This window comes from Fusarium venenatum (genome assembly GCF_020744135.1).
Source record: "Fusarium venenatum strain MPI-CAGE-CH-0201 chromosome Unknown EDB82scaffold_3, whole genome shotgun sequence".
Classification (NCBI taxonomy): Eukaryota; Fungi; Ascomycota; class Sordariomycetes; order Hypocreales; family Nectriaceae; genus Fusarium; species Fusarium venenatum.
The window spans coordinates 4,043,235-4,065,306 of NW_027072131.1; the positions used below are offsets into that span (position 1 = coordinate 4,043,235).

The window sequence follows — 22,072 nt, forward strand, 5'->3', positions numbered from 1 at the left end:
GTGCCGATCCCAACGTCTGGGTCCAACGGTTCTGGATACTGGCAAGGGTATGAACCTTGTGTCGAACCACGACTGGGCACCTGGGGTAGCATCACTAGTTAATCGAGTTGCACTGCAGCGAGTGTATGTGCATATGTTAGGCCTTAGAATAGGAGGTCCAGAAACTAATAAAAAATCACCAGAATTCCCTCTAGCTTCTCTTTCTCCTCTTCTGTCTCATCTATATTGTCAAAATGGGTTTCAAAGTCCTCATCGTCGGCGCTGGCCCAACAGGCCTTCTCGCGGCCCTAGCTCTTCAGCGAGCTGGAATTGAGTACAAGATTCTGGAGCGCCGAAAAGAAGCCGATCTCAACTGGGGCGCTTCCGTTTGTATCTGGCCTCACAGCTCTCGCATCTTGGATCAGCTCGGTCTTCTCAAGGATGCTTATGACCGTCATTTGCCTATGGCCAAGAAGTGCAATCTACGACGCGATGGCTCTGTAATGAGTTGGAGTGACATGATTAAGAATATTGGTGAATAGTAAGTTGATCCCTTTAATGACTGCAGTGATAATACTAACTTCAGTAGCCACGGCCATGAATGGATGCTGTTCCAGCGTAGTGATCTGGTCAACCTACTCAAGGACAACCTCTCCGATATAACGAACCAACTTCTACTGGACAAACAAGTCACATCCATATCATCCAAGCCCATGGGAGTCGAAGTCACCTGCTCAGATGGTAGCACGTACGACGCAGACATCCTCATCGGCGCCGACGGCATCAACAGCATCACCCGGGACTTTGTCAACGAAGAGACTAAAGAAAGCGAGACCAAGAACGAAGACTTTACGACTACATTCTACGGCTTCTACGGACACGGCGAAGAGCTCTCAACAGATCTTATCGAGGGAACAGACTACGAGTGCCACTCGGAAGGATTCAGTACCCAGCTTATCATGCCCTCACACAAAAAATACTTCTTTACAATTTATCTCAAGCTCGACAAGCCGACCACGGGAAGACACTGGATCACCAATGAGCAGGCTGATGAACTGGCCAAGAAGTACGAGGATGTTTACATGGCACCTGGCGTCACATTCAAGCAGGTCTGGGAGTCAAAGAAGTGGTTCTACACCGCTCCATTCGAAGAAGGTGTTGCAAAGACCTGGTCTAGAGACCGCGTTGTTCTTCTCGGTGATGCGGTGCACAAGATGACACCCAACATTGGATTCGGTCTCAACACAGGGTGGCAGTCCACTGTTGTGCTGATCAACCTCCTTCGCGCACTTCTCCTTGAAAACCAGAACCCGGATGTGAAGGACCTAACAAAAGCCTTTGATGAGTACCAAAATATTCGTCTTGCGCACGTCACCAACGATGTCAAGTTGGCTGGCACGTCGACACGAGCTGTCATGTGGGACAACATCCTCTGGAAGTTGCTGGACCAGTACCTTTTACCGTACATCAACGGTGATACCATTTTGGCCAAGCACATGTGTTGTCCAACGATTCTAAAGGCCTTTACGCTAGATTGGTTGCCCGAGCCGAGCTTTAAAGAAGGAGAGTTGAAGTGGCATAATAGACCGGTTGTTGTTAAGGAGTAAATACAATCTGACATTGATTGCTTAGCACAGCCTACATAGCATAGAGTTCTTTTTTTGTTGAGTAGTAATTGTAATACATTTCAAGCCCATCCTTGAATTGATCTATTAGATATAGGCTGAATCGTCTTTCTCCTCTTACAACTGGAAGCGCCCCATCTCAAAGACAATGTCCATCATTGAGGCTGCTTGTGCTTCGTTTTGGCTATATCATCCCGAAGCCAGTTAAGAAAATAATCTTCAATCGGCTTGTCATCAGGACCATCTCCCGCCATATTTTGGTTAATATTGATTGATCGACTGCTGAAATTGGATGCGCGACTGTTAAGAGCTTTGCGCAGCTCGCCGAACGTCTTGGGCACCATCTGTGTCATCTTGGCCTCAAGGTCTTCGAGACCGCTATGAATCGTATCATTGACCATTAATGCAGCATCTCGCGCTACCTCTTGCTGGTAAAACCATGTGTCTTCCAATGTTTCGTAAAAAGGAAAAAAATCTTTTGGGGTGAGACGTGAAACATAGTTCGTCTTGGGATCTAGGAAGGTAAATGTATCGATTGAGCGCGCAACCTCGAGACATTCTTTAGTGGACAAAATTGAGGAGCTGAGGCTAACTTCAGACTTGTCTTTAAGCGGTAAGGCACTTATTTTGTACCTTACGAAGATTTCGTCGGAATATTGCAAAGCCTTTTTGTTTTGGTTTCCAACGGTTAGTTAAACGCATACTTGGTCTCGAGCATGACACGACGCAGGATATACCTTGAGGATATGCATTTTAGATTTAACATGCTTCATCAGAGGTTGATTCTTGGACGGAGAAATCATCTCGGCCCATTTCTGGTGTTTCAGACCTCTGCCCGTGTTCCTCAGCCAGTTTATATGAGCTATATGGAGAAAACCGTACAGTGATTGCATGCCGACATCACCTGGAACTGTTTCAGTTTGATTATTGCTACACTGGAGAAAGCAATCGTACCCTAGAACAAGGTTAGCTGCGGAAAGATTTAATGCTTTTATAGTAACTTACTGAGTAGTCCTGCAACATCGTAGTTAACTAATTGCCACATATGTCATATCTCTATGTACGGAAGAGAGGGAGAAACGTACTACATCACTGGGTCGAATCGTTACCCGATCCTCGAGAAGGTTAGGTGATAGGAATCCGCGCATTCGGAAGAACATCCGAGGCCAATATTTCACAAAGTCTTCCCACAAAGTGTCGAACTGTTCCTCCGTGGCGGCTGCGAAACGTTGGTTTTGATCTCTTGCCTCTCTGATGGCCGCAAATCGCAATCCTGTTTCACGGGGCCAAAATGTGTTGTTAAGAAACACGTGGTCCGAAGAGTCTGATCCGACAAGATCTTCGTCGAGCTCGGTCAATTCAGGTTCTTGTTGTTGGGGAAATTCTATGTCTTGTGCATCCATTGGAACGGGAGGTATTTTGCGTCGAATTGTATGGCAAACATGGCTGTCAAGGGTTTCTCGATACGCTTCGCGCGCCGATTGTCTTTGATTCTTCAAAGCCATTTTTTTGACGAATTCCTCTTGTGTCAGCGGTTTGGCTGTGAAGTGGGACGAAAAACGTGGTAGTGCTCGCGCTGTTCGCAGAATAACGCAATGGCTCAGAGGCCTGATTGACCGCGATAAACCTGACATGGCTGTTTGTGTGGTGACACGCGACTTGTGAAGTTTTTTGGTGTTGACAGAGGAAGAGAAAGAAAAGTAGATGGCGCTAAAATCATTTGATAGTTATCGATAATGCGCCACGCGTGGCTGGTAATCCAGAACTCTTTTTCATGATGCTTACAACTATTAGGCATCTAGATGTTTGTTAACTTTTGCTCAATATAGAGATAGAGATATGCGCATATGTTGTACAAGTTCTGCTTATCTCTAAGATGATTGGCCTGTTGTTCAATTCCCTCAGTTGGTTGTATTGCTTTTTCACTGAGCCCCATATTTGTGGTATGTGAGGCGTCAAATGTGATGACAGCTCCTTGGCGCAGATAAAAGACGACATGGACGAAAAGTGCAATAACAGTCAACTGAACCATGATTTCAAACGGTAGTAACCGCTGCCGCCTTGATGGTCTCTTTCGGCCTCATCTTTCCATGTTTAGTGTCAACATTACCGGAGAGGTTTAGGATAGTTACACTTGTCGCATCACCATGAACGGCGCAAAGTTTGTGACGATATCCCATGAATTTTCAACTAAAAGGTGTCTTGTCTTGTTCATATTGCTCTGCGAATATGTTTAGTGATTGGTTGCAGTGCTAGTTTTGGTATTTGATAGCGATTTACCATTTGATAGTATAAAATATATGGCAGTTATGATCTTACTAAACCGTTTGAAATTACTTACTTTGGGATTGACATAATTGAGATTCATACTCAACGCGGAGTATCTATGGCTCTTTCATTCAATTCCCATGATGCATGTTGATAGTATCAAAGCGTAGAGTCGTGAATATCTTTTGACGATGTCAGTGGCTTCATCATGACGTCACAAATGATCTGCACTAACATGGAGTAAGCAGGGCTAAATGCTACCTTATTTAACCTGTTTTATCAGGTCCAGTCGGAAGAAGAGAAAAATCTCAACACCAAAACTCAACTTCTCGTGATGGAATCAGAAGATTTTTCACAAGATTTGTTATAAAATCTCCACTAGAATAGGCAGCGGCATAAAGCCCTGGTACCCCATGGCTGAGGCTCCGCTTGGTTAAAATCCCCATGGAGTAGATGACCGAGAATTTGACCGATTGGAACTAAACAAGATAATAATTCGGGTCGTTTTGGGAGTGTTTGTGTTGGATAATATTGATTTCACGTTATGGGAATTAATTATTATCGTAACTTCCGATGGAGGCTCTGCAGGACATAGGCGGGCAGAAAGTAGATTAATGGAGAGTATGCTTATTTCTCCCTGGTAAATAGACATTGTCATGACTTGGTTACCGCCAAGGAAACGCCTAGAATTCAGCTGTGATCGCCCAGGACGGCACGTTTTACCTTGGCATCTTGGCTTTCCAAGTTGTAGACATCAAAATCCTTTTACAAAAAGACCCGACCATCAGGGGTTAAACGCGGGAAGAGGGTTACAAATATGACGCAATGATGTGCTAAAACAAGGGGAATAAGCAGGCCTTAGTCAATTTGGTTTTGAAGACTTCATCAAGTCATGTCATTGTGGAGTTTTGAGAGAGAAGAATTCTGCTGCCTGGAAACATCTCGCTCTGACCGATTGGGATTGGAAAAGGTAATAATATTTAAATTAAAAAAAAACGAAAATTGCTGGTTATATTCGTCACTAATTTCTCATACGTCATTTTAGAAATCCAAACTTCATGACTCGGCCGAGTCTTATGTTCCCATGTTTCTACAGTTTCTACCTTTGGACAGCAAAAGACAGATGCACCCCAGTCTTTCGATCAGCGGCGTTGAATGCGTGATAAAATAACCACAACCAACAAGCTTGTCCACTCTGGGTAACCCGTCACCCGCATCTTGTAAATCTCACCATTGACCGTTGATCTCTCATGTTCCTTTCTGAGTACTCCGGATAGAGCGGCACAACCAATTCTCAACTCCACACACTGACTAACTAACTCCACGTCAACGACGCCATTTCCGGGGTATGGTCTTTTCTTCTGAGAATGATGTCAAGAGTGGATATGTTACCCAACTACCTGGGTGCTGTTCACAGCATCTTGTCTTGTAAGATGCTGTCTGATCCCCGGCTTTTTAAACAAGCTGCTACCCCGTCCCCAGATAATTAACCTTAATAACACTATTCTATCATCTCTTCTCGACTGGTAGACAGACCAGTTGTCTTGTCCAAAATGCCAACTCACTTCTCTGATGACCCACCTCAGGTCATCAACCAAAACGATCTACACGTCGCCAACTCGCGTCTAGAGGAACACAACGGTGCTCTAGATGGCTCAACAGACCACAGCAGTGACGAACATAGCCCACGCAACAACACAAATATCAATGGGGCCCACCTCGAAAAGCTCGGCACCTACGATAAGTACGAGATAACAGAAGATGACTGCTACGATGAGCTCGGCTTCTCCTTTCCCAAGTGGAAGAAGTGGTACATCCTCACCGTCGTCTTCTGGGTCCAGGTCTCGATGAACTTCAACACTTCACTCTACTCGAATGCTATCCCTGGAATTTCTGAAGAGTTTGGCGTCAGTGCTCAGGCAGCTAGATGTGGTGCTATGATCTTTTTGGTCTTGTATGCTTTTGGTTGCGAGCTTTGGGCCCCTTGGTCCGAAGAGTTTGGACGATGGCCTATTATGCAGGCTTCGCTGCTCCTCGTCAACATCTGGCAGCTCCCTGTCGCGTTGGCACCTAACTTTGCTTCAATTTTAGTCGGCCGTGCACTTGGTGGTCTCTCATCGGCTGGTGGTTCTGTCACTCTCGGTATGATCGCCGACATGTGGGAGTCGGACAACCAGCAGTACGCTGTTGCATATGTTGTCTTTTCTTCCGTCGGCGGCTCCGTCTTGGGTCCCATTGTTGGTGGTTTCTGTGAGCAGTACCTCGCGTGGCGTTGGTCCATCTGGATCCAGCTCATCCTTGGCGGCTTTGTTCAAATCGTCCACTTCCTGACTGTCCCCGAAACACGAAGTACCATTCTCATGAACCGCATCGCCAAGAAGAGAAGAAATGAGACTGGTGCCAACGTCTGGGGCCCTGACGAGCTTGTTCCCTTCCGCGAGCGCTTTTCCGCCAAGGAGGTTCTTATCACCTGGACCCGCCCCTTCAAAATGTTCCTCACCGAGCCCATCGTGCTGGTTCTGTCTCTTCTGTCTGGTTTCTCCGACGCTCTTATCTTCATGTTCATCCAGTCCTTTGCCCTTGTGTATGGGCAATGGGGATTTGATGCTGTTCAAGTCGGTTTGAGTTTCTGTGCTATTGGTGTTGGCTATGTCATCGCCTGGTTGCTGTTCATTCCATCTATCAAGAAGAACGTTAAAGAGCGACGAGAAAAGCCAGACGATGAGCGTGCTCAGTACGAGTCGCGATTGTGGTTCTTGCTGTACACTGCTCCTTGCTTACCCATCGGCCTTATTGGATTTGCTTGGACCATTCAAGGTCCTCCTATCCACTGGATTGGCTCCATGATCTTTGCTGCCATTGTCGGTATTGCCAACTATGCTATTTACATGGCTACTATTGATTACATGATTTGTGCCTGTAAGTATTTCTCGATGAAGTGAATCGGTTTTCATTCGCTAACAATACCTAGACGGCCCCTACTCTGCTTCGGCCACCGGTGGTAACGGCTGGGCTCGAGATTTTCTCGCTGGTGTTCTCACACTTCCTGCCATTCCATTCTTCTCTAACATCGGCGCATCCTCTGGCAAGAACTTGGAATACGCCTCAACAATTCTCTTCTGTATTTCTTTCGTTCTTGTCGTAGCCGTCTATGTGATCTACTGGAAGGGACCCGCTCTGCGAGCACGATCACCCTTCGCCCAGCGCCTGGCTGGTGAGAAGAAGGATAATGCTGAGCAGGGACGCCGTGGAAGTGTCGCTTACGATGCCCGACGAAGAAGTAAGTTATCTCGGTTTGATGCAGGGTACACAGACACTAACATTATATCAGGCTCTGCTGGCACCGTTGAGGATCCTGAACGTCCTCCTGTCGCTGCTCGTCCTAGTTACGGTGCACGACAGTACAGCAACTCGAACCGTTTCTTTGGGGAGAGCCGTGTTACACCTCGTGGGACTCCCCGTGGTACACCATCTGCAAGCCGTCGCGCGAGTGCTGCCAATATTCGCAGGCACCAGTAGAAAATATTGTGGAAGAGTGGGAGAGACTGAATGATACCCTGGTTTGAGGCGATTTTTGTATTAACTTGTCATGAAAGTACACGAATAATGAATAATTATCAACTCATATCCTCTGATCAAACTACAAGTACAAATGATTGCAGTCGTGCCTTTGCCATGAGTAAGTAGTCGTTGTGGATATTGCCCTAGCCATTGTTGAGCATCAATTGGTGGCAGTGTCTTCAACAAATTCCGGGCGAATGGTTTAGTGGTATAATACTCCCTTAGCATAATTCAACCGAATAATCTGGGAGTGGTCCAGGGTTCGATTCCCTGTTCGTCCAACACAAGTGGTTAAAATCCACTAAATATCCTCTTTTTGTGTCTCTGTCAAATGGAGTTTTTTTTTTTTGGTACTCACATGTTGACATTTCATGGGTGGAAGACGGAGAAAAACATACTGTGAACGTAAAATCGCAAAGAACAATACTCGTCCTGCCTTAATTAACACAGCGCTCGTATAAGAACCTCAGTAATATGAAACATCTGAAATATACATAAACGATTTACAGGTAACTCTATAACTTTCGAATCCCGAACCCATCCCATGACAGCTCACTGGGCAGCCACACCAACAGCAACACCCACCACAGGAGCAGCATCCAATGCCTTCACCTCGCTGCTGTTGTCAATCTCCATCTGCAAAGTGACCTTCTCCCAAACAGCAGAATTGGCCAACTCGGCGAAAGTATCCTCGACCACTCGTGCAGTTCGCTCAACAATGTCGTCAACATCGGCCTTAGTGACAATGAAAGGCGGGCAGATAAGAAAATGGTCGCCGCTGTACCCGTCGTAGCCACCGTTGGCGTTGAACAGAGCAATCTCGTAGCCTGCGCTCATTCCCCGAGAGTGTAGCATGCTGTTCAGACCCAGGCTGTAGGGAAAGGGCATCTTGGTCTGTTTGTCGGTGACGAACTCGATGGCCCAGAAGAGACCCCTTCCTCGAATGTCGCCGACGTATGGCATTGGAAGGAAACGTTCCTTCAGGCGTGCACCGAGGTACTCGCCCATGGTGCGAACATGAGCCAGTAAGTTCTCATCGCGAATGATCTGTTGGACCTTGAGTCCTGCTGCCGCTGCCTGGGGATGGGCCATGTATGTCTGCCCATGAGCAAAGCCTTTGCCGGACTTCTGGAAGGACTCGACGAGATTGTTGTTGAGGAGGACTGCTGAGACAGGCGCGTATCCGGCACCGAGACCCTTGCCGACCACGAGAATATCGGGGACAACATCTTCCTGCTCCCACGCGTGAAGGGTGCCTGTGCGACCCATACCACACATTACTTCGTCGAGGATGAGAAGAGCGTTGTACTTTTCGCAAACGGCTTTCATGGCTGGGAAATAACCTTTGATCGGCATGGCGCACCCGCTAGCCTGTCGGATGTTAGTCACGGCACAGCGTATATAGCGAACAAATTAACTCACACTACCGCCAACAGTTTCGGCCACAAAGGCGCAAACCTTTTCAGGACCGATCCTCTGGAACTCATCGTCGAGTTCCTGCGCCAGTCGCTTCACATACGCCTCGTCATCTTCACCATCCTTTCGGCCACGATATTCGCTGCAAGCTGACACCTGGGACGAATTCTGTGAGATCAACTGCACGAATGGGTCCTTTCGGACTTTGAAGTCGCCCAAAGTCAGGGCGCCCAATGTTGCGCCGTGCCATGCTCCTACACGAGCGATGAAGTGGCTTCGCTCTGTCTGGGGAATAGCGAGGTGTGAGAAGTGAGTTTTGGCGAGTTTGAGGGCAACTTCGACAGCTTCGGAGCCTGTATATCGTAAGTAATGGTTGTGAAACTTGGCAACTGTGTATCCCCAACTCACCTGATCCGCACAAGACCGCCTTGGACATCAAGCCATTTGTTGACTCAACCAGGAAATCAGCAAGATCCTCGGCTGCCTTGGTTTTGTAGAAGCCAGGATGACAGTACGGAACGTTGATCAGCTGCTCAACAACGGCCTGCTGAACATCCTTGTTGTTGTAGCCTAGACAGGCGACGGCCGCGCCGCTGGTCGCGTCGAGAATACGACGGCCATCGCTCGTGTTGAGGTAGATGCCCGAAGTAGATTCGATGAGAGCTGCAGGGTGTTTTTGAAAGTTTTTGTAGAGAAGACTGTTTGTCGGCTTGGAAGTAGAGGAGGCCATGATAATTGCTGTTGTACTACCACACAGATGAGGAAATAAATGATGAGTTGATTCGAGAAGGTGGTCGTGTGCCTTTTCGTTCTTATATAGCTAATCTCCTTGATAGCTCGTATCCCTCCATTTTCCAACAAACACGCTTTTAAGCGTTTAACAACTGGTAGATCAGATCTAGAGTTGCTTCTCTCCATGCTGACTAACTGTGGTTCCAGGCAATGCAATTGTTGCAAAGCATGCAGTGTAATCAAGGACATATGTCGTCGCACGTAATTGTGACAAGGGAGAGGGCTCTGCGTATCCGCTGTGATCGCCATGGCGTGCATTAGTTTTCGATAGTGTGAAAGTTGCAAGACACGGAGGTTTGAAATGCCGGTCAAAAGAAACATTACCGAGGGAAGATTGATAGTAGTCATTTTAGTAGATTGTTTTATTTTGATTGATATCGGGTCGGACCTTGTTAGATGATGTGCCGTGTTTTGGTGTCACCTAAAAAAGCCTAGACTAGAATAGAGATACTCTCCAATCATCAGCTGAAATGTCTTGGAGAAATGTGCCTCCCTGCTTTTAGTTACACAGCGGGAAGGAATGTGCCCGTAGTGGCAGGCTAGGGAGGCTACGGGCAGGCAATGGCGTATATCAGCCCCTATAACTCCCCTAGCTTCATGCTGTCTCAGAGGCCCCCCCTTGCCTAAAAGAACAGGTCTCCTCATTGGACCTAGATCGGGCTTCAAGGCAGGAAAGCCGGCCTTCCCCGTCACACCTCTAGCAAAGTTGTGGCTACTTTAAGCCGCCTGCTTTTCTCTTGTCGTTTCTTTTTCTCTCTTACCTACCTTGTTACTTGTGAATATCCCTAGTCGCTACCCTACTGCGCTGCATCTATTATCTCGATCAAGACGAGATGGAGATCCCGTTCCTAGACCATGTCTTTGATGGTTCCGATGCCTCTAATGCATCTATCCTACCCTTTATTCCGTATCTTTTCCCTCATGTTGCCGAGGCTGGCATAGATTTCCGTATCCAGCCTCTAGCCCAAGGAACCACAAACAGTGTGAGAAGCCTTATTTCCCACCCAGCCTTTTCTTTTTAGGCTTGTCTCAGCGTCATTACACATGCTAAAATTTTGACAGTTGTTCAAAGTCACCAATCAATCCCTCAACCAAGACTCTGTGTTAGTCAAGGTCTATGGAGATGGCACCGACATTACGATTGATCGCAAAAGTACGTTTTATGTCCCACTGCCTCGTCTGGAACTTCCCTTCTTTGACCCGTGTCTAACACAACTTGCGACAAAAAGAGGAGCTATGGGTACACAAGCTTTTGGCCGATCGCGGCCTCTCGTCCATACCACTTTGCCGCTTTACCAATGGCCATGCATACCAGTTCATTCCTGGTAGTGTCTGTTCTGAAGGCGATGTGTCTAAGACAGAAATCTTCCGTGCGGTTGCAAGGGAGCTGGCAAGGTGGCACACCCTGCTTCAACCTGTTGATCTTCAAGGAGCAAGGAAAGAGCTTGACTATGAGGCGAGTGTGTGGTCGACTGCGAAGAAATGGCTTAATGCGATCTCCAATAGTCCCAAGCGGTCAAAGGCCGAGATCGAAGACCTGCAGGAAAAGTTTCAGTACCTAACCGACAAGCTGCTGCCTACTGATGTTATGCCGGAGCCCTTGGTACGTCGTTGCATTTGCTCTTTCTCTCATCTTGTTTGCTTTAATCCAGATATCTTCTAACATGTGAGTGAATTCAGGTGCTTGGCCACGGTGACCTTTTATGTGGCAACATCATTGTGCAAGAGTCGGCTGATGGCATGGAGGCTGTGAATGGTGCTACAGATGTCGCAACAGTGCGCTTCATAGATTACGAGTAAGTCGTCACCCATCCAGAGTCTGTCAAGCTCGGCCGAACACGAAGTAACCCTTTTGTGCTTTGTGTTACAGACATGCCACCTACTGCCCTCGGGCGTTTGAACTTGCGAATCATTTCGCCGAATGGACTGGCTTCGAGTGTGACTACACCAAGCTGCCAAGCACGTCAACCCGCCGAGACTTTGTTCGTGAGTACCTCAAGATGCACGCCGATCTTCATCGGCAACACCAACACAAACAAGACTGCCATATCGCCGACTGCGACTTGGCGAGAAAAACAAAATCAGATCTACCGGGTGCCAATGACGCCCAGGTGGAGAAGCTTATGCGTCAGGTTGATGATTACAGGGGATTCCCTGGGTTTTACTGGTAAGTTCTGTGACATCAAGCTGTACTACGATGTGTTGTGCGTCGGTACACAGCCAGGCGAGACACACATCCATCCAAGACATTTTACATATCTGACTAACCCGCCTCCGCGGTAGGGGTCTATGCGCTCTCATCCAGGCTGAGACAGCGACCGGAACTATCGACTTTGACTACGCAGGATATGCTCAGAAGCGCTTTGCTGAATACGAGGCATGGCGCAGGGTCCAGGATGGAAATGTCGGATCTGGTGAGGAGATGCCCTTGCGTGAGAAGAATTGGGCGCTTCTGTGAGGGCATCCAGAAAGCAGGGAAGCGAGACAGACAGGGCCTTTTGTTTTCCCAATGCACTCGTGTGGAGGAGCCCCAGAGCCGTCATATCCTTTTGAATCGATACCTTCGATACAACATGCGCTGTGCCATGTATGACTTGCTCTACCGTAGCGGTCCTAGTCCGTCCTGCAGTCTCAGCCAAGGAGATCATCTTAAAATCACACAGAGACCAGATTTGGAACATCATTCGCCTGTGTCAACTGTCGGTTTAGCTTGTTTAAGACAGCCACTGTGGAGTCCTCCTCTTAGCTGACGACACCGCCCCTTGACATGTTTGTAACCCTGAGTACCTTGGTTAGGCTTAGCAGCCGCGGCCTTTCCAGAATACATGATTCAACACACACATGTACTCTACTGTACTTTACCGCGCGTGCCGTCCGTGGCGGAGATGGAGTTGGTCTAATCTAGTTAGTCCAGTCGACGGATTGGCCGCTTGACTCGATCGATGAAGATGCCAGAAAACTCTGTTGAAGGGTTTGAATTGAGTATTTATCTCGAGCGTGGTTTGCAAGAGAAGGATTGACGGAACTACTCTGTTGTTCATCCATTTGTTTGTACATAATAGGGCTTCACAGAGCCATCATCCCCCCGAATCCCCTCAGCTGCTCACACCAAGAGTAGTCTTCCTCATCCTCCCTTCCCTTATTCCCACTCACAATGGCCGGATGGAAAACCGCTAGAGGCTTTCTCTCTTCCATCGGTGCCGACATCCTTTGGCAATCGAGCCGGGACCTGAAGATCCTCATACTTCTGCGCTTCGTCCGTCTGCTAGGTTATGGTGGCACCACCCTCATCCTAGCGCTGTATCTCAACGCGCTAGGCTTCCATGATAACCAAATTGGACTTTTCATGACACTGACTCTCGTGGGAGACCTTGCTATTAGCTTTGTCCTCACTTGGGTTGGTGATCGTGTTGGTGTTCGATTGACTGCTGCCGTCGGCGCATTGTTGATGTGTCTTGGTGGTGCGGCGTTTGCGTATTTGGAGAATTTTTGGCTATTATTGCTGGCCAGTATTGTAGCTGTCATCAATCCGAGGTATGTTTTTCACTTGATGCTCAATCACACTTCAACGTTTGCTCTTGTGTTCGCGTTCATGTTACCGTGCTTAACTAACTGTCCAGTGCCAACGAGATTGATCCCTTCAAAGCGATTGAGGAATCAGCAATTGCTCGCCTGAGCACGTCTCACACATGCAACGAAATGTTTGCCTGGTGGTCCATGCTAGGCATGTTTGGCACCGCCGCAAGCAACCTCCTCACCGGTTGGGTCATCAACGCTCTTCAAGATGCAGGTCTGGAAAAGGTCTCGTGTCACCGCGTGGTGTTTCTCGCTTATGCTGCCATTGGTCTTATCAAATTGATATGCTCTCTGTTTTTGAGCGCAGATGTTGAGCGAATTGTTGAACAAAAAGAGCATTGTGCTACGCCTCCATCCGGGTTTCACCCTGTAGAGGCCGACGAGGAAGAGGATGCACCACTGTTGACGGAGAATATCCCCAATTACGGTGGCGTTGTGAATGATTTGCAGAGTCCTGAGTCTCAAGCAAAGGTTGTTGCTGATGTGCAGGAAAAACGTCTTTTCACTCGCGAGTCATTTGATTTCATGTGGAAACTTTCCATCGCCATGGGTCTGGACTTTGTTGGTTCTGGTCTTGCGCAGATCTCTTGGATGATCTATTTCTTCAAACGCGAGTACGACATGCCTGAAGGCGCTTTGGGATCTGCAACATTCACAGCGGGCATTATCTCATCGATTCTCAATCTCGCGTCGTCCCCTCTCTCACGCGCCATTGGTCAAGTACAGACCATGGTGTTATGCCACACTATCAACTCTGCTTCCTTGCTTATGGTCAGCGTCCCCGGGAACAAGTACGTCGCGCTCGTCATTTTTATCTTCCGCATTGTTACTCGAGAAATCGACAATGCGCCTCGTCAAGCGTTTATCTCCGCGGGAGTTCTGGATCATGAACGCACGTCAGCCATGGGTGTCGTGAATATCGTCAAGACGATAGGAAGTTGTCTGGGATTATATGTCACTGGCTTATTTGCTGGGTTGGATCAGTTTTGGCTTGCATTTATTGTTGCGGGCGTGTTGAAGCTTTCGTACAATGTTTTGATTCTTGTGTTTTTCTGGAAGAGGCGTTGAAAAGTCTGTCTTTTACGATCATTATGTTTAGTCTGTCATGGTTGGGGGTTTCTCCGGTGGTTTGGTTAGAATGAGCTATTTTAGTATTGGTTGTGATGAAACAGACTGTGTTTCCAGGTGTCAATTGTTCTCTTGGTGCAGGTTACAGTACGAACTTGTGTGTTATTCCCAGACAATTGTTAGCATTCCTTTCAATGTTGCATTCTGCTAAGCATGATTTGCGGCACCAGTAGTACTTTGGGATCGTATTTCGTTGTTTGGTTAATACAACCTGACGTTTTACACTACTGTAGTGTGGCCTACATATATTGTGAAGGAAAGACATAGTATGTTGTTCGAGGCATGGGTTGGCCTGCTCCATGTGTTGCGCTCAGATATTCCAAGATGTGTATCTTCACACGAACACATAAAGTTCATAGGCAACAATCGTCCAATTAGCTGTTAGTTTTACAGTAGAGATAGTTGTATGTTGTTGTATAATTGCTGAGAAATATCTCAGTACCTAGGAACCCGTTGCTTTGGAACCGATGCTGTAAGCAATGAGCTATGATGAAAGTGCAGTATTGCTATATATTCCTACTTTTCCTCCCTTCATACCCTCAATGATTACTCCAAGATACTTATCTCTTCAATGAGAAGTCCAATGGCATGGTTATTAAATGTATATGAATCGTTTGACAAAGTTTCAATCCTATCCTCTGATGTTAGATTTCATGGCTGTAATTATTTATTTTTATATCTAGAATGATTTGGCATAGATGGACTGAAGGGGGATAGCGTTGGGCAATTTGACATTTATAATAGAGTGAAGGGTTAAACTGACCTGACCTGACCATTGCCCTCTCATCTCACCCGACCATTGTTGTCGGTCTTCAACCTCAATGTATGACATTTTGTGGCTTTTATCACTTATTATCGTATGTTATTAGGCTCTTAAAATGTACTTAAATTGTATCACTAATATTCTCAAGTTTATTTCCTCTTTACATTTTTTATAATATTTCTTATAAAGTAATGTTGACCATATCAAGGTCGAATACCCACAGCAATGTTCAGGTCAACTTTATGTGGGGTAGTCAGTTGAGTTGTAGTCTACGAAGAACAGGAAGGACCTTTCCCCTTATTGTTCCGACATTGCTGGGACAACGGGATATTATTAGCATGATAAACCACCAAGTCTCAGGGGCTGTCTTCTCTGTACTCTCTCATCTATTCAAATCTCCAAGAAAAACGCGACGGCGGATTCGTAACCCTCTCACATGCTTAACAGTCCTCTGTAGCCACCCAGGAGCGACATACAATTGAATCATGGATCGATCAAATGATGCCCGAGGCCTTGATCGTAGAAAGGTACACCACTATAATGCATTGATAAGAGTTGGGGCTGACATCTGTGTTGCTTCGGTAGGCCTGCGACTTCTGTTCGGAGAGGAAGTATAAGTGTGATACAAAGAAGCCCAAATGTTCCAACTGTGTATTACACATGGTCTCATGTGTGTGGAAATCGAGCACACCCTCAGTTCGAGAATCGTCAAGCGATAGGTAAGTCAAGGACGGCTGAAAGTTAACTACATAGCTGAAATTGATAGGGTTACTGGCATTGAACGCCGCCTGAGGTCTATCGAAGCACAAATGCGGCGGATTAACTCAGCCGATCCCACCATCATTGACAATTATCTCTGTCCTGAGGTTGCAGCAGAGTTGCCCGAAGGTCGTTATGATGCAAAAGGTACTACCGACAACACTCTCAAAGTCGAATATGATGGAGAGGCCCTTCCTTTCCAGCAAACAGATCCGTTCCCCCTGCCGCCTTCGAGAGAAGTAAAAGCATATGTTGAAAACTACTTTTCCATCTTCAACAAAGGTATACCATTGTTTGTCCCAAAAGTTGATTTTAATTCGATTGTGGGAGAGTGGTATGCTGTGCCTAAGCAACGCAATCACGATAACTGGGCCAGAATTAACGTTGTCATTGCTTTGGCCATTAGATATACCTCGGACAGGATTGACGACCATCGCAATGAAACAGAATCCTTATGCATCGCGAATGTCCAGTCGGCCGTGTCCAAATTCGCTTCTCAACAACCCTCTATCCTCACTCTTCAAATCACCCTCGGTCTGGCTTTGGTTTTCGTGGCTGGTCAAGATCCTCGGTCTGCTAGCAACTTAATCGCTATAGCTGTGAAGACGATTCATAGGCTGAAAATTCATCTGCCGCCGACTCGCAATTTACCCATCATACAGCATGACGACACTGAAAGGCTATTTTGGATTGCCTATATCATTGATCGTGATTTGTCATTACTCACATCTGAGCCATACCTTCTGCAAGACCACGAAGTCGGGTTGGATCTCAAAACAATGCCTTGTAGCTTGTATGCAGGAAACGTATTTACGGATTTCCGTCGTGAAAAGGAAATACTTCGACCAAGAACAGAACTAGCTAGGATTCAGGGCAAACTATACGACCTCGTGCACTCTGTCAGGGCCTCGAAATTCTCTTACAGCCAGAAGCAATCGGCGAAAGAGCGCCTCTACCGAATGCTTGAGGAGTGGCACAAAGGCTTAGATGAGCCTGACTTCGATTCTATCTCTGGGAAGATCTCGATCAGCATGGAGGCGAGATCTTGCCTGCTGCATGAAACCTTGTTGCATCTTGCGTACTACCGCTGTCTTTACTCTGTGGACAATCTCAGTATTCGCAATACAGGTTGGCTGCGACAACTGAAAGACTTCAGCTACATGTTCAATCGTGGACAAGATACGCGCATCTTGACTTCGGCTTTGCCATTGCTGCCATTTAACTGGCGTAATTTGGCAGACGCCGCTCGATGTTGCAACGAACTTGTGCTGGGTCACATAACAGAAAAGAATCCAACCTTGAGATGGTAAGCCTCTATCAAGACTCAAGATGCCTTTGAACTGAATCTAACGATGCCTAGGATTTCCGCTCCCGTATTTGAGGCTACTGCGACTGTCCTGGCGGCTCATCTCATCGCCCTCCCTGAGCGCGACTTGGAAGAAACCATCCCCAACAGAAGCGATGTTGAGTATGATGAGATAGAAAATGACGAGTGTGTGATAAGACAAGTCCTGCGTTTTTATCGGGAGGCCTTAAACGGCGTCGAAGACTATGAGTTATCGACAGATCTCCGTTTGTGTGAAGAAGTTGCTGCAGAAGCCAGTAGGACGGTGGAGAGATTTTTCAAGATTGCACCTGCAGAGTTTTGGGATACCAGGAACGGTGGATTTTCCGAAGACGTATATGAAGATGTGTATCTGAGGCTGTAGTTTTGCAACACCATTTATGAAAGATACTCTTATAACTGGGTAATTAATTAATCAATTTATTGTTCTCAAGTGTGGCAGCCTATCACGTGACTAAAAAAGTCGAGTTATCTGGTGAGCAAACTCGAACCACATTCTTCAACTGCTGATAATTTCACGTAACAAACCATTTCACAACAATGATGGAACTTGATCAGTTATAGAACTTTAAAAAAAAAATGGAAGAATTGTCGATCAAGCCTTCAGGTATTTTTATGCAGCAAGACTTCATCACACCTGAGCATGAACAACAGCTTGTGCACATCTTTGAGAATGAGTTAGATTGGCCAACTCGTCTAGGACGACTATCACTACACTATGGTTACACTTTCAGCTATAAGACATTCGGAATCGATGAGGAAACACCTTTTAAGCCCTTTCCGGATTGGCTAGTGCCTCTACTACCCACCACTGAAGGCCGTCCACCTGATCAAGTCTGTCTTCAACAGTACGCTCCGGGCACTGGGATACCACCTCACGTCGACACCCATGGCCCGTTCGATCAACTATACTCTTTGTCTCTTGGCTCACCACTTATGATGCAATTTGCCAATAAAGAGACTGGAGAAAAGATCGAGGTAGACTTATTACCGCGGAGCATGATGCAGATGAGCGGCGACTCACGATTACACTGGACCCATGGCATCAAATCCCGCAAGACAGATACTCTGCCTGATGGTACTGTTAGGCTACGACAGCTTCGGTGGAGTTTCACATATCGATGGCTTCGACCTGGTGCAGAATGCGAATGCGGCAACGTTAAACTCTGCGACACAGCACAGCGACGGAATGGAGTCGAGAGGGAATACCGATGGAAACAGTACGAAGAAGACGCAAAGAAAACTGAAAGCCCAAAGGCCGTATAGTTCATCATACATTCATGAGCTAGTATAGCAATAAATATACATTATCAAAAGGCCGTAGCGTCATACGATCTACCGGCAAGTTTAAGAAACGAAGATCCATCCTGTATCAGCAGTATCTCTTATCAAGGCTTCTCGGAGAACCAAGTCTCCAGGTCCACAGCCCAATCAACAACACCACCAAAGTTGAGTCCTTGAGCCCATTGGGTACGCTTTTGCTTGGTCGTGGGACCCATGTATGCAACCCAATCTGTCATACCCTTGCCCTGGGTTCCATATGTCATGATATCAGAGTCAGAGTCCTTGTCGTACCAGGTCTTTGCAGTAACACCAGCCTTGCCCTGCTTGGCATCGTACGCGATAAGGCGGATTTCAGCGTCGGAGAGGTATCCGGGCTCGCCAGTGCAAACACCAGGCTCGGCTTCGGAGACGCTGAAGCTGCCGGTGAACTGACATGTTACGCCAGTGCACTTGGGGTCCTTCATTCGGAAGCTGCGGCCGTAACTGGAGATTCCGACGACTACCTTTGCGGGGTCGACGCCGGCCTTGGTGATCATGGCGAGGGAGTCGAGAGTCTCGGTCTTATTAACGTGGGAGCGGAGACAGTTGCCGTTGGGGCAGCCAGAGTTGATAGTGGGGTTACCATAGTCTGTGTCAAGTTAGTAAAAGCTATGAGATGAGAACATAAAGGGACTTACCCCATTGACCGTGAAGATCATAAGTCATGTAGACCATGTAATCAACAAGGGGTGCGATTTGAGTCACAGGGAAAGGCTTCAGGTACCAATACGCAGCAGGAAGAGCAACAGACATGGTCTTTCCACTTTTTCCAATCTTGGATCTCATGATCTTGAGGAACTCAACATAGTTGGTGGTGTCAGTAGAAGATCCCGCGGAGCTGGCAGAACCGGGGTACTCCCAGTCAAAGTCAACACCATCGAGCTTGTGATTGTTGAGAACAGTCATGATGTTGTACGCAAACTTGTTACGGTTGGCGGGCTTGATGGCGTCGCGGTAGAGCTGGAAGGATGAGGCATCGGTAGAGCCGGCCCAGCCTCCAAAGGAGATGATCTTCTTCCAGCTTCCCTTGACCTCCTTGAACTTGATGAACTGCTCGCGTGTAGCAGGTTCGATAAGAACTGAAAAGTCAGAAGTCAGACCGGCAAAGGCAAAGTGAATGTGCGTATAAGCGGTCTTGATCTCGGGAAGCTTGGTGACGTCCATGTTCAGGCAAGGTCGACCGAGGTTGTAGCCCTGAAAGTATCCTACGTTAAGGAACTTGGCAGGCTTCTTGGTGTTACCAACGATGTTGGTTCCACAGTTACCAATGCAGCCAGGGGTGTTGACTTGGCTAGTACCAGGCGCGGCACCCTTAACTGTAGTATTAGTACAGAAGTCGGAAGTGACACCGCAGAATCCATAGCCAGAGCAACAAGCGTTAAGAGGGCAAGGGTTCATGCCAGCAAGGTCCCAACCTGTCTTGGCACTGGAAGGCTTCTTGGAACCGGGCTTCTGAGGACCGCAGACGGCACCGGCGATGGCCATGGGCATAGGGTTCTTGCCCTTGCTGAGACAAATAGGTTGGCCCAGCTGAAGACGGTTGCAACCGTTGAAGCCCCAGGTGTTCTTGTTGACATCCTCGATGAACTTTTGTGTGATGCCAAAGTTCTGACCTAGAGAGTAGCAGCCATCACCAGACTTGATCTTGTAGATGAAGCATGTTCCGTCCTTGGTGGGCTGGGGAGTCTTGTCGGGAAGGGTACCAGCACTGCAGCAAACCCACTGCTTAGGAGCAAGAGTAGAGCAGAAGTTCTTCTTGTTGTTGTACTTGTTGAAGTTGGTGGTAGTGACCTTGCACTTCTTGGCTAGAGAAGCACAGCTGTCGCCGGAAGCAACTTGAATAGCTCGGCAGTCAGCACGAGGAGCAAGGAGGTTATCAACACCGGCGAAACGAGACTGAAGTTCGACGCTGCGGGCCTTGATGATGTTGGTGGTGAGAATACCAAGGTTGATGGATGACTTGGAAGCTCCGGCAATGGTGATGCACTTGCCGTTAGACCAAGTCTTGGCAGCGGCCTGGACAGACTCAAGATCGGTGACAGCGTTGGCAGCAAAGAAACCTAGAGTCTGGGCAGTCTTGTCACTGGTATCGCAGACCTGGAATGACTGGACACCCTGCTGCAGACGGGCCTGGGACTGACGGAGGGTGCTTGAAGCGCTACCCTTCTGAACCTCGGCACCGACATAGAGACCAGCGATAGAAGAACCAGACTTGGCGAAAATGATAGTAGTTCCACAGTCAGCACCGTTGTCGAGATAATCAGCGAGAAGACCAGCAGCAGCAGCGACATCCTTTCCAGATCGAAGTGCACCGCTTCGGCCAAAGGCAGAAGTAGTCTTGACAGTAGCCTTCTCAGCACCACAGTTACTAGCCAGAGAAACAGACGTCGTGGCAGCACGCGCCTCAACACGGCTTCCTAACTCGCGACGGGTGTTTGTAGAGGTGGATGCAACACATGTGTAAAGAGTAGCAGAGTCGCTGTAGTCGTTCTCGACGTTGAAAGCGAAGAGCATGGGGAGATCACAGCCAGCAAGCTCTTCCAAGCTGTGAAGCTGTGTCCAGTTGACGGGATCGCCACCAGCTTCGCTGCATGGTCGAGGACATCCTTCGGTGAGGGGACTAGAGATGGGATCTTCGGTCTTGATTTCGCCGACGGGTGGGACGGGGTTTACATCTCCGGGGTTAGTGGAGTTATCTTGAGCAGAAACGACAGAAGAAAGGAATGTAAGAAGGAGAAAAGAAAAGAGTGACTGGTTTCGAGCCATGTTTGGCTAGCAAAGAATTCCGCAATGGAATTCGTTTGCTTGGTAAAGAACGTGAGGGTGATAAGGGAAGAAAGAAGGGAGTGAGCGAGTGAGCGGTTGAGACACAGCAAAGAATCGATGGGGTATCGTGGTTTTAACCGGCTCCGTGAGTGAGACAGACAGGACTAGAGAGAGCGGCGCAATCTCAGCCATTATCGAAAGAGGCGTAGTCTGGCATGTGTCTGCCTGCGTCTGTGTCTCTGTGTGTGGTCAGAGAGGAGTCCAATGTTGGTCTAGTCATATCGAGTTGCCCGATTGTGCTGTTACCCCTGGCTAGTGCAGTTCCGGTTCTCTGTAAGGCTGCTGCTGACACCCATGTCCGAGACCCTGGAACTGTCTCGGTTTTCCAAGGGAGAGGGAGAGGTATTGCCTGGGATGCAGATAATGGTTGTACAGAGCCGCATATTGAAAGATGAAGTGATTGATTGTCGTTGTCGTTGAAGATGAACAGGTTCAATAATTGTCAGTATTTCTCATCCCTTTGGTTACAATGGGATTCGGCCGACAGACAGACTTTCTTGCCCCTGCATGGCTCGTTAACTCCGGTGATTTCCTCTTTAGCGCAAGTCTTTTTCCCTCGCATTTTGAGTCTAGATCTTTACAAGTTAATCAGGCTGTTGGTGCTGTGATCCTTCGACGTTCTGTTAGTATCTACACCACTTTTGTGTGTTGCAACTAACAGGCTAATATGTCAATCTAACCGCTAGTCTCAGGAAAAGCGGCCCTTTTGTC

General features: G+C 47.6%; 9 protein-coding genes and 1 non-coding gene across 10 annotated transcripts; 7 read left to right on the top strand and 3 right to left on the bottom strand.

The window, feature by feature from the left end:
* Positions 1-233: 233 nt before the first annotated feature.
* EDB82DRAFT_558602 (uncharacterized protein) lies at positions 234-1,948 on the top strand (the record flags this gene model as incomplete). The annotated part of the gene is made up of 2 exons (XM_065609707.1): positions 234-520; positions 569-1,948. 2 exons carry the CDS (start codon positions 234-236, stop codon positions 1,584-1,586), a joined length of 1,305 nt encoding a protein of 434 aa, XP_065464002.1. The 3' UTR covers positions 1,587-1,948.
* Positions 1,760-3,238, bottom strand: EDB82DRAFT_477732 (uncharacterized protein; the record flags this gene model as incomplete). The annotated part of the gene is made up of 5 exons (XM_065608096.1): positions 1,760-2,269; positions 2,342-2,508; position 2,559; positions 2,610-2,618; positions 2,690-3,238. 5 exons carry the CDS (start codon positions 3,236-3,238, stop codon positions 1,760-1,762), a joined length of 1,236 nt encoding a protein of 411 aa, XP_065464003.1.
* A 2,187-nt stretch (positions 3,239-5,425) lies between these two features.
* EDB82DRAFT_432005 (major facilitator superfamily domain-containing protein) lies at positions 5,426-7,391 on the top strand (the record flags this gene model as incomplete). The annotated part of the gene is made up of 3 exons (XM_025727646.2): positions 5,426-6,791; positions 6,844-7,152; positions 7,204-7,391. 3 exons carry the CDS (start codon positions 5,426-5,428, stop codon positions 7,389-7,391), a joined length of 1,863 nt encoding a protein of 620 aa, XP_025582092.2.
* Positions 7,392-7,624: 233 nt separating this feature from the next.
* EDB82DRAFT_t179 lies at positions 7,625-7,714 on the top strand. The gene has a single exon. It is a non-coding gene; the product is annotated as a tRNA-Ala (tRNA).
* Positions 7,715-7,884: 170 nt separating this feature from the next.
* EDB82DRAFT_464408 (pyridoxal phosphate-dependent transferase) lies at positions 7,885-9,579 on the bottom strand (the record flags this gene model as incomplete). The annotated part of the gene is made up of 3 exons (XM_025727647.2): positions 7,885-8,804; positions 8,856-9,202; positions 9,258-9,579. The coding sequence occupies 3 exons, from the start codon at positions 9,577-9,579 to the stop codon at positions 7,986-7,988; spliced, it is 1,488 nt and encodes a 495-aa protein (XP_025582093.2). The 3' UTR covers positions 7,885-7,985.
* A 705-nt stretch (positions 9,580-10,284) lies between these two features.
* EDB82DRAFT_506918 (kinase-like domain-containing protein) lies at positions 10,285-12,531 on the top strand. The gene is made up of 6 exons (XM_025727648.2): positions 10,285-10,624; positions 10,704-10,794; positions 10,871-11,244; positions 11,322-11,437; positions 11,512-11,808; positions 11,925-12,531. The coding sequence occupies exons 1-6, from the start codon at positions 10,475-10,477 to the stop codon at positions 12,097-12,099; spliced, it is 1,203 nt and encodes a 400-aa protein (XP_025582094.1). The 5' UTR covers positions 10,285-10,474; the 3' UTR covers positions 12,100-12,531.
* Positions 12,532-14,403, top strand: EDB82DRAFT_464412 (major facilitator superfamily domain-containing protein). The gene is made up of 2 exons (XM_025727649.2): positions 12,532-13,175; positions 13,262-14,403. Exons 1-2 carry the CDS (start codon positions 12,796-12,798, stop codon positions 14,283-14,285), a joined length of 1,404 nt encoding a protein of 467 aa, XP_025582095.2. The 5' UTR covers positions 12,532-12,795; the 3' UTR covers positions 14,286-14,403.
* A 1,190-nt stretch (positions 14,404-15,593) lies between these two features.
* On the top strand, positions 15,594-17,599 carry EDB82DRAFT_577301 (fungal-specific transcription factor domain-containing protein; the record flags this gene model as incomplete). The annotated part of the gene is made up of 4 exons (XM_025727651.2): positions 15,594-15,635; positions 15,694-15,827; positions 15,875-17,173; positions 17,228-17,599. 4 exons carry the CDS (start codon positions 15,594-15,596, stop codon positions 17,574-17,576), a joined length of 1,824 nt encoding a protein of 607 aa, XP_025582097.2. The 3' UTR covers positions 17,577-17,599.
* A 122-nt stretch (positions 17,600-17,721) lies between these two features.
* EDB82DRAFT_245817 (uncharacterized protein) lies at positions 17,722-18,616 on the top strand. The gene has a single exon (XM_025727652.2). It carries the CDS (start codon positions 17,792-17,794, stop codon positions 18,476-18,478), a length of 687 nt encoding a protein of 228 aa, XP_025582098.2. The 5' UTR covers positions 17,722-17,791; the 3' UTR covers positions 18,479-18,616.
* Positions 18,540-21,408, bottom strand: EDB82DRAFT_245812 (glycoside hydrolase superfamily). Its single transcript, XM_025727653.2, has 2 exons — positions 19,174-21,408; positions 18,540-19,124 (listed from the first exon to the last, which is right to left on the bottom strand). The coding sequence occupies exons 1-2, from the start codon at positions 21,299-21,301 to the stop codon at positions 18,601-18,603; spliced, it is 2,652 nt and encodes an 883-aa protein (XP_025582099.2). The 5' UTR covers positions 21,302-21,408; the 3' UTR covers positions 18,540-18,600.
* Positions 21,409-22,072: the final 664 nt, after the last annotated feature.